This window comes from Rhipicephalus sanguineus, chromosome 1, assembly GCF_013339695.2.
Source record: "Rhipicephalus sanguineus isolate Rsan-2018 chromosome 1, BIME_Rsan_1.4, whole genome shotgun sequence".
Taxonomy (NCBI): Eukaryota; Metazoa; Arthropoda; class Arachnida; order Ixodida; family Ixodidae; genus Rhipicephalus; species Rhipicephalus sanguineus.
This window is the reverse complement of record NC_051176.1, coordinates 168,694,188-168,704,477: the sequence shown is the minus strand read 5'-3', so window position 1 is coordinate 168,704,477 and position 10,290 is coordinate 168,694,188. Positions and strand designations below refer to the sequence as shown.

The window sequence follows — 10,290 nt, the reverse complement described above, 5'->3', positions numbered from 1 at the left end:
GATTCCCATGTCCTACGTTGGCCCAGCTACACGACACCGCGTCGAATCCTCGATTTCATTTTTCTCTCAAGTGCAAGATCAAAAGAGAGGGTGGCGGAAGACACCCACACGTGGCCAAAATCTGTTTCCCTCGTACTTCAGCGTGCCAGTGCTGGACGCTCGGGGTTCGCACATACCCCGATTTCGTCTTCATTTTCTAGAACCACTGCTCTATCAACAAGTGGTTCTTTCGAGCGGGCGCTACAGTAGACACGCAGTTTTACGCAGCTGCACGTAAGAAATGCTCTAAGCTACCTGATCTTACACGAATGTCGCAGTGTACACACTTGAGCATGAACAGGCTTTTGATGTGGAATACATTAACAGGAAAAATACTGACGTTAAATGAGAACAGGAGCAGCAGCAGCTTGAAAAATTTGCAATGTGTGCAATGGCTGAAACGGTAGGGATTTAACTCCCTGGGTGCATAATTTTTTTTTTTACCGGTCAGGCGGGAAGCTCTAAACGAGAGGGAAAAAAAATCTTGGCAAAAGTTCTTGCTTGAATATGTCATCATGGGTGCTCATAGGTAAAAGTGAGTCCGGCGCTGTTTCACGCACTGCAACGCCCTTGCAAGCGTTTCCTATTTAGGACAAAAACTCACGAGACTGAAAATTGAAACTCTACATATAGATGCGTCGGCTCTAAATACAGGCTTTTTTTTAGTTTTGAAGCTTGAGTTAGCTTGCAACACCGGCGCTTGCAACAGTGCCTCAAACATTCGTATATATTATTCAGGCAACGAAATACAAACATGACCCGTCATGAGGCGTCAAAACTATAATACCGGCGTTTATAATGCCCACGAACGAGGTGCTAAGCACCTCTTATCGGTTGGCAGAGCTGTTTCGAGATGCAACCTTTTCTTTATTTTTTTTTACTAATTTCTTTCTATGTCTTTATAAGCGGACGAGAGTCACGCGAATCTCAGGCTTCAACAATTCAACGCCGTGCTTCTCGTGAACGATTGCTGGCGTGTTTTGTGATGCTCTGGCAACAACAAGGACAGCTTAAGCTTGTAATCTACAGCCATAACCTCCTCGGTGTATATACAGCTTTACAATATCTTAGAGCATGAAAGAAGTAGCTTGTCAAACTGTTGGTCGGTACAGTGAGTGGCATGAAGCCAGGAGGAAAGGCAGTCGTGTCACACATCACACACCCGGAGAGGTTTCCTCAGCGTCTTGGGCTAATTGCTGATGGGTTACGATGCATGGTATGGAGAAGGTAAGGCTTATACACTGGATGAACTCGCATGACGGCTATGAGCAGGTTTTGTGTACTTGTTCATGTCTTCTTTGGTTTTGTCGCGCATAGGCATGTGGCACAGACGACAAGAATTCCATGTTGCTCGCCGCTTTTGTCCGGCCGGCCACTTGTGTTGCGCCCTCGACACTACGGGACCTCAACGCGGTGAACGAGAAGCCCAACGTAATAGCTCTCTGTCCTCGCATTTCCGTGTCTAATAGATCACCGGGTACTGCGTCGCTGCTGCTTTGCTGGGCAGCCCTATAGAGCGAAGTCAGCCTACAGGGACGCCTCGTAGCGCGCTGAGGATGAGCAAGCAGTGAATGTTGCAGAAGAACAATTGTTCAAAATCGACCGCGATGTCTACCGTCGTTCGCAGATCTGTGTTCTTCTTTGTTGACATACAACGATGGTTTGACCAACTTGCAGTTGCCGAAAGAAAATTGCAGGCAGCATGAAAACAAAAACAAACAGAAAAAAAACGGAAGAGAAAAAAAAAAGAATAGTAGAAAGAAGTCCTAGAGCCTCGGATGTAGAAAAGATTAATGTTAAATCTAAGCAGATTCAATCAACACTACCCAAAACATACGAGAGCAGTGTAACCTCCAAAATAGCTCTATTTAGGTAGAAGTGGGCTTTTCGAAAAAAAAAAAAGGATGTGTACACTTAAACTGCCTGCCTGCGCGGTACAAAAGAACAATTTTGTTAATCAATCTCGATCAATGGCAAGAGAGTCAAACTAGCCCAAATCCACAATATCCCGTCAGTTCTTTTAACATCGGGCAACAAAGGTGGTACACACAGCAGCAATGGAACACAACACCGGCGCTCATGAAAACATCAGTGCGAGCGCAGGCCACCCCACAGCGGCGGATCACAAGCAAGGAAAGAGTCTGTGAATGCTTGCACATATCTTACAAGTAAGGTAGGGAGGGGGTGTCAGTATACGACACTCATCACAGCTCCTGCGACATTTCCTAAACGGTGTTGACGGGAGGAAATAAAAGACAAAGCACACTGACGTCAAAGTGCTGCTTTCCTCGGAAAGCGCACCGTCGCCAAAGTTGACCACTGAACTCAAATTGCCCGCGAACTCCCTGTTGCTCCAACAAATGACGCCAGTTCTGCAGATCTGCAGCGAGCAGGTATGCCCAGTTATACGCTAACATGAGCAAACTCCTAAGCAGTAAGTCTTCGCAAGTTCAACGCATACATTTCAGGTGGCAGACGCCACCTGACTAAAGAAGTTTGGAATGTCAGAGAACATTTTGTTCGTACGTTTTCTTGTTCACTAAGATGTTATTAGAAAAAAAAATGCACTAGTGTGCGCTTGCAGATTCTCCACACGATAGTGTCATCACGGTAAACCTGAGGCCATTTTATTTTTCCTCCATTGAAGCATTTTAGGCTTCCCTAAACGACGTATCTCGAATGAAAATTTTTGAATGCCCTTCTCAGCGTCTCGCATGGAACCAGAAAGGGTGAGAAAGGTTAACTCCGAGGCTGATCTGATAAGAGGCCTACTACACCATTTGCACTGAGTATACGCGCTTACGTAGCTTATAAGCACGACATGGACACAAATAGTTTCGAACTAGAAAGCGGTTCGAAACGATGCTTTGCCGGACGCCGTCTCACGGACGCCCGCCAGCGAAGCGCCAAGAGAACTCACGTGAACTGCTCCACGAACCAGTGCAGCTGCTCGCAAAATAACAGTTTGAAGCAACTGCCACCGTATACTTTAGGGAAGGAAAAACTACTCAGCTATTTACAGTTTGAGAGGCTGCGGTGGGACGTAAGCCGAACGCCACCGAAGGTTGAAAGGAAGTACCCCCAGACCGTGCGAGCATGAGGATGCGAAATACAATGACACATATCAAGAGGGCGAACGTAAAAAAGGACGGCACCACTATGACGTATTTTCTTTCTCTTTTTTTTTTTGGTGAATGAATAAAACATCGAAGTGACCGGACATCTATAGTGTTCGCATACATTTTGACAGAGCTTGGTGCTGAAATAACAGAAAAGGCTATATTTGGGAGCGCAAATATGCGACACATTTGAAACAAAATCGGGGTGCACACAGGGAAAATGAAAACGCTATGTTACACGCTATATCAGCGACGTGAAAGGAGTCGAAAAGCGCCCGAGCCCATTTTACTTCACGAGCAGGCGCCGACAAGACGTGCCGGGTAGCAGTGAAAGTGAGCCCCTTCGGCGCTTCGCGTCGAGTACAAGTCAGCACGCGTATGGTTTAGCGCGTAAGGGAAAAAAAATCGAGTGTCTCGTCGAAAATAGGAATGAAGGATGAAGAGACGCCGACGTGTCTGTTGCCCGGGCCCCGGCCAGCAAGGAGTCTCGATCGCAGGGATGTGTGGCGCAGCCCAAGGAGGCATGGCGCTAGGCGTGGTTGTGCGGACTGGGGGGAGGGCTAGAGCTGACGCTCTTGCCCAGGCCCGAGTCCGAGCTCGCGGAGTGCGTGTGGTCCTTGTGAAGTCCCGGGCGCCTGGGCGACACCGATCGGCATCCGGGCAACAGGAGAGGCATTTGGGGTACGGGCGACGCGGTCGCGCTCCGGCTCGGACGCACGTCCGGCCGCAGGCGCGACCCTTCCTGTAACGACACAAGCCGCACAATGTTGACTATCGCCGGAGAAAGCTGGCAAGTCGCAAAAGGCCAGGGTGCGTGTATGAAAATGTACGGCATATTTTTTTATTAGAATGCCCACGATACGATGACTAAAGACAGCAGCTTCTACGAGATGTAATGGCACTGGACCGTGTAGGCCCTTGAGTCTCAGGAGAATCCTAGGACCATGGCCAACACATGCCTTGCAAAAACGATTACTATGAGTCGTTACTTCCGGATATTAAGTTATTTATACTTTAAAGATAAATAATCTATACTTATTATAAATTGTTATAATTTTTTTTTGTTCATAACGTTTGATGATTTCATGCCGCACTGCTTGGCAGAGATAAACGGCACAGCATCTCCCATGGCCACCGGACGTTGGCGGGCGTGAGAGCTGCTTCGGTGGTGGTATAACTCTCCTGTAACGGCAGTGGCTGAGGTGTAGTTTTCACAACGGTTTGCCAACTAGCCCAGTCTCACACATTGTGGTAGAAGTGTCAACAGAGGTGGGGGCGCGATATGTATTTAAAGGTGTGAGCTACTCTTTCTGCTTGTTCACACAATGCACCGCGTTTTTCAAAATTAAGTAAACTAATGAAAAATTAAAGACGTCCTTCCTGTTTCTTTCCTTATTTGTTGTTATTGCAGTTGTTTGCTGGGGGAAAATATGGTGCATTACGAATAGAATACATAGCCCGGTGGGAAATATTAGAAATATTACATAAACCAGAAGCGTGAATACTGGAATGACTTAAAAATATAATGTTTATATTTGCTGTCACTTTTTTTTATGAAATGCGCCAGATATGAGCAAGCTAGTTCTGTTACAGCGCATTGTGGCTAAAGCATTCTCTTCTGAAGATGGGCAAACGAGTGTACCTTGTTTAGTGGATGTGCAAAAAAAAATGAAAAAAGAAAAACGAGAGGGCACTTCATAATATCACCGTGAGAGAGTGAGCCGAGTGGCCGCAGAAAGCTGATTCACGTAATCGATCGTAACAACACAATCTACTCTTTTTTCTTTTTTTTTATTTTTTCAGGCTGACAAGTACGCTGCAGTGCGGAGATGTTCAGACCCCGCCCGGGTTTTTAACGGTCTTTTAAGACTCGGTGCACTGCACAAAAGCAAAGCTTGAGATCACTAGATGAGATAAACTGACCTGAAAGTCGGGTGACAGGTAAGACGACCCGAAGGACGGTGTGGCAAGTAAGGGCTGTGGTGACGGCAAAGACGGTGTCGGTACCCGCCTCTCGCAGGGTGAATTGCCAGTCAGGCAACTGAACGATATGCGGTACACTCGCAGCGGCTTTGCACCGTCGTTGGAGCCCGTGCTACCAGTCGCTGTAACGGAAGGAGCCGGACACGAAGGTCAACACAAGCTGGAAAGTTCTGTTATACACTGTTAAGAAACGCCATGCGAGATTAATGCATAGCAAACTTTCTCTTCTTTTTCTTCGCTTTTTTTTTGCAAAAGTTGTTCATGGCTAGATATGTCCGAAAGTTTTGGACATAGCCCATTCGACTATCTGTCGAGCGTCACCGCAATGCCTCGGTGTAAATCTATAGGCAGGATTAAAAAAAATAGGGCGATATTTCAAAAGGACGCCCAAACTTTAGGTGAACAACGTCGACAAGGTACGCTCTTCTAATAACACGTTTACTCACGACACCATGTCGTAAATTTTTACTGCCTTACAGCACTATTTTGGTCAGGAATAAAACAGTGCTATAAGGCGGCCGGCAAGTTGTGGCTAATTCTGTAAATACTCTTGTTATTAGAAAGGCGTACCTTATCGATGTTACTGACGGAAAGTTGTCGAAGTCTGGGTAATATATTGAAACGTTGGTCTTCGAAAATCTGCTGATTGATTTACGCTGCGCTGCTGCATTGCGGTGGAGTTTGACAGGCGACAAAAGGGGCAATCGAAAAAAAAAAATCCTGGATATGCACTTTCCTTTCTTCAAGAGGCCGCAGTTTATTAGTGAAAATTGTTGCGTTCTGTACATCCATGGAAACCTCGTGCACAACATGATCATGCCGAAGCTGAAGCTCATCATTTCCAAGGTGAGCATAATGCAGTCTTTTTTTTCCTGTTGTGCAATTTAACGAGTGACAAGAAAAGGATGGTGCAATTACAACAGAAGCTTGACAGCAACCTCCGTGTTAAATCTATACTACAGACAGGCGCACGGAGCCTTAATGAGCATTTATTGCTTGGCTATTTGGTGAAGTATATTATGTGCGCACACTGCGCACGTGTCTCAATTTGCGCCCCTCTTCACTTTTCCACTTTCGGCCCACAATTGCTCGCTTAAATGCTTATATAGGGTGAGAGCTCGGGAGAAGATGCGCAGGTAAGATATCCAGCGACAACTAAGCTTCTTTTTTTTTAAGCTTGAGTATTTAAAGCGGCAGTTCATTGTCGCTCATGGTCAAGGTGTAATTATTAACAATCGCTCCAGCTCACTTAGAATTTGCAAGCGGACTTGTGTCTAGAAAGCTACATAAACCGACCAGCTTGATTTGGAGCATATCATCAGAAAATGGAAGCAACTTCTTAAAGTTCACGATTATCGCGATGCAATCCTCAGTATGCACTAGGAATGAAGGTAAAAGCAATGATAAAATAGAGAACAAGAAAGAAAAAAAGATGTTAGTCGTCTTCTTGGAAATGGATTCGTCTGCACCTTACACGAAGTCGACACTGAAACACCAATAGCGCTACGTAAGCGAAACGATAAGAAAGGCAACACGCACACTCACAATGGGGCGATGATGGAGGGGACACGCTGGAATCACGCTCCATGCGGTCTTCCTTGATGCGCTCTTTCCGAACTTGAAAAAACTCCGGTGCGGTGCTCACGAAAAAGATGTCACTCTGAAAGCGGCGATATGATGAGAGAGCAACTTAGCAAAAGAAATTACCCACACTCGAAATACATGTTTCCGCCAGTGGTAGACGGAAGCTCATCAGGAAATCTGCGTGAATCATTTAAAGCTGAAAGCATGGCCAATAGGTTACGCATAATGTGCAGTGTATGAAGTCTTCGGTGAAAAACAAATATTAGAAGAAAGAAAGTGAACAGAACGTCGCGTTATCTGCGAATTAAAGTTTCTCCTTACGATGTGTGTTATTATGCAGCTTAAAAACTACAATGTGCGTACAGGACCAGCACAGTTTATGAGAACGATATAAAGGGTTTGCATAAAAAAAACGGTAAATTGAAAGAAATTTCGTCATTATTTAACGAATGCCTAGCCGCCGACAACAGTCGACCAGGCTCCAAATCAGTTTACGTTGACAAGAAATGAACCTCGTGTATTACAGATCGATACCGAGATATGCGGCACCGCTACTCACAATACAAAAATTAACAATAAAAAACAAAGAAATGGCGCCATTGATCCGTATTCTCAGACGATCCTCGCTCGAAGATTTCCCCCAGCCCCGCCACGGTGGTCTAGTGGTTATGGCGCTCGACTGCTAACCCGGAGGTCGCGGGATCGAATCCCGGCCGCGGCGGCTGCATTTTCGATGGAGGCGAAAATGTTTGAGGCCCGTGTACTTAGATTTAGGTGCACGTTAAAGAACCCCAGGTGGTCGAAATTTCCGGAGCCCTCCACTACGGCGTCTCTCATAATCATATCGTGGTTTTGGGACGTTAAACCCCAGATATTATTATTATTAAGATTTCCCCCAGTCCAAAAAACGCCTAGCACCGCCTCTCGACAATAGAAAACGCTATGCTTCACAACAAATGCCGATGCGGTAATATAAAGCAGTGACCACTACCGGTGGTGATGATGATGATTGTGACGACGATATCTGCTGGCATTCCCTTTGAAACGTGGTCGCGGCAGGCGACCTAACCCGTTTTTTAAAACTATAATCAGCTATTGGCAAACGTCGCATGCTTATCTCCATGGGCGTTCGCAGGGTTCCCCATCGAGGGGTGGGGGGGGGGGGCGAAGGTTCATTCATCGCAGCGCCCCCCCTTACTAAGTCGAAGTATGGAGTAGACTTTGCCCCTCCCCCCTGTTAGGTGACTAAGGGGGGGGCGCCCCCCCCCCCCCACTGCCCCTCAAGTGCGCACGCCAATTCATACTTCCATTTGCTTTGAAATCTAGGGCCCCTTGCAGGTAGATGCCTGTCTTACTTTATGTGACTATGTATTCAGGCATTCTACTGAAACCTGCTGACTAGGGGGGGGGGGGGAGGGGCGCCTCCACACTTTAAAATCTAGGGCCCCTTGCAGGTAGATGCCTGTCTTACTATATGTGACTATGTATTCAGGCATTCTATTGAAACCTGCTGACTAGGGGGGGGGGGAGGAGGGGCGCCCCCCACTTTAAAATCTAGGGCCCCTTGCAGGTAGATGCCTGTCTTACTAGGTGACCATGTTTTCATGCATTCCATTGAAACCTGCTGAGTTGTTTCCGGACTTTTGTTGTATGACACACACGGCTCATCTTGTTGCGGATATTTTCTCCGGCACGCTTTTGGCACAGACAAATAGCAAAGCGCTACCCCTTGCGTTATCACACAAGTTTTTCATTTTGATCTCTTTTTTGCCGCATTTGTAAATCTACATGATATTTTTTTTTTCGTTTCTATCATTTGCATGCAATTTTCTGTATCTTTGTCTACTTTTTTTGTGTGGCTTCTGGTTGCCTGTTTACCCTTTCACATACCTTGCACTTGATTGCCAACTTGATCTTTCCCTCTATTCCGCGCCCGCGCTTTTGAGGTACAGGTATTCCTAAGTCTTTCTTCAAAACTAGTCTTGCTTTGCTCTTCTCTCATTTCAAACGAAACCCAGCCCACATTACCTTGCACTGCCTCATTTTTGGTTTTTCCGTGGGCGTTCATGCCACTCGGCCCAGTGATCTTTGGCTAACCTCCAGCCCGGATAACACTTCCTATTGAGGACCGATGCTTCCACCTGATTTCTTGAGTCGTGATGGAGTGCTGAGTGGACGAACATATGAGGTACGAGTAACCGCGCCGTAAGTAATCTCGCAACGTGTTCATGAACATAAAAATTCGCAAATTTACCAAGCATAGCGACATGATGAGACAGCCAGACATTTTATTTACTACTCTCGACGCAGAACATAAAATAAATTGCTGTCCGCAACAATACACAGATTGCAAAACTTCTCTACTTAAGGGTAGCTGGTACATTGACCTCAAATGACATCTTTTAAACGCTTTGTCGGGTTTGCTGACGGCATTCAGCTTGCGCGCTAGAAATTGTGAGATATGTTGCGTGCTCAGTCGTCTGTGTTGTGTGCGCACATTTTTTTTTGTTTTAGGCTTGTGACCGCAAGACTAAAGACTAAACATGATAAAAGCTGATCGTGTTTGCATTAACGTCCCTGCTTCTGTTGTAATTGCACCATCCTTTTATTGTCACTCGTTAAATTGCACAACAGGAAAAAAAAAAAAGACTGCATTATGCTCACCTTGGAAGTGATGAGCTTCAGCTTCGGCATGATCATGTTGTGCACGAGGTTTCCATTGATGATGAGGCGAATCTCAATACTTTCATACGTGAAGGCCATGATGTAAGGAAACACACAGACTGTAATCAAAAGAAGCAGGAAAAAGAGATTTAGCTCACAAGAACTCATTCTTAGCATGTGTACATACACGAGCATACACGGCAAAAGTAATAAATTAAATTGACTGAATACGTAGAATACAAGATATGATTCTTTAACACAGTCGGTCTATGTCTTACCAATGTTGTCAGGCACAGCGTTCCACTGGAAGTCGAATTCTGTCGTGTTCTCATCATTCAACTTCTGGAAATGTGTGGTATCTGAAAAATAAACAAATAAATTTTTACAATCTTAATAATCATCAAGACTACGGAAGAAAGAATACCTCTTCAGTGACATCTTATCGCTTGGAAAGGCCTTCTACATACCCTCCTGTCTTGTGTCCATCAAAACCTACCACGCAGGCCCGTAGCCAGGGATTTTTTTTGGGGCGGATGGGGGGGGGGGCACTTGCTGAAGGCTTTGACTATTTGAGAAAAACACCTATTTTTATTATTTATTTTCGGCAAAACACCCCCCTCATCAAAATTTCCGGGGGGGGGGGGTGCCTTAGGAACCGCCCCCCCCCCCCCCTGGCTACGGACCTGCTACCACGTATACAAATCCCCTAATTCCTAGCTCCATGTCCCATTTCTCTGTCCCATTTCACGACACCCCCCCCCCCCTTCACAACGTAGACATTATCTTACTCGATATCGACGATTGGTTACCTCTTCTTATTAATACATGAGCTGCCAAGCTCCCCTTATTTCTATTAACATAAACTATACCTAAAATATTAAACAAGATTTCTCTAATCAGT

At 45.8% G+C, this 10,290-nt stretch overlaps 1 protein-coding gene across 6 annotated transcripts in view; it reads right to left on the bottom strand.

The window, feature by feature from the left end:
• Positions 1 to 236: 236 nt before the first annotated feature.
• Positions 237 to 10,290, bottom strand: part of LOC119401923 (GTPase-activating Rap/Ran-GAP domain-like protein 3) — a 594,089-nt gene continuing 584,035 nt past the window's right edge. For 4 of the 6 annotated variants that reach the window (XM_037668951.2, XM_049417628.1, XM_037668966.2 and 1 more), the window contains 5 exons: positions 9,668 to 9,748; positions 9,390 to 9,508; positions 6,681 to 6,801; positions 5,082 to 5,263; positions 237 to 3,900 (listed from right to left, as the gene is read on the bottom strand). In XM_037668951.2, the coding sequence (XP_037524879.1) occupies positions 3,688 to 3,900; positions 5,082 to 5,263; positions 6,681 to 6,801; positions 9,390 to 9,508; positions 9,668 to 9,748 (716 nt within the window). In that variant the 3' untranslated portion in view covers positions 237 to 3,687. The remainder of the gene's footprint in view (positions 3,901 to 5,081; positions 5,264 to 6,680; positions 6,802 to 9,389; positions 9,509 to 9,667; positions 9,749 to 10,290) is intronic. The other 2 variants (XM_037668957.2, XM_049417629.1) reach the window with 1 other exon arrangement.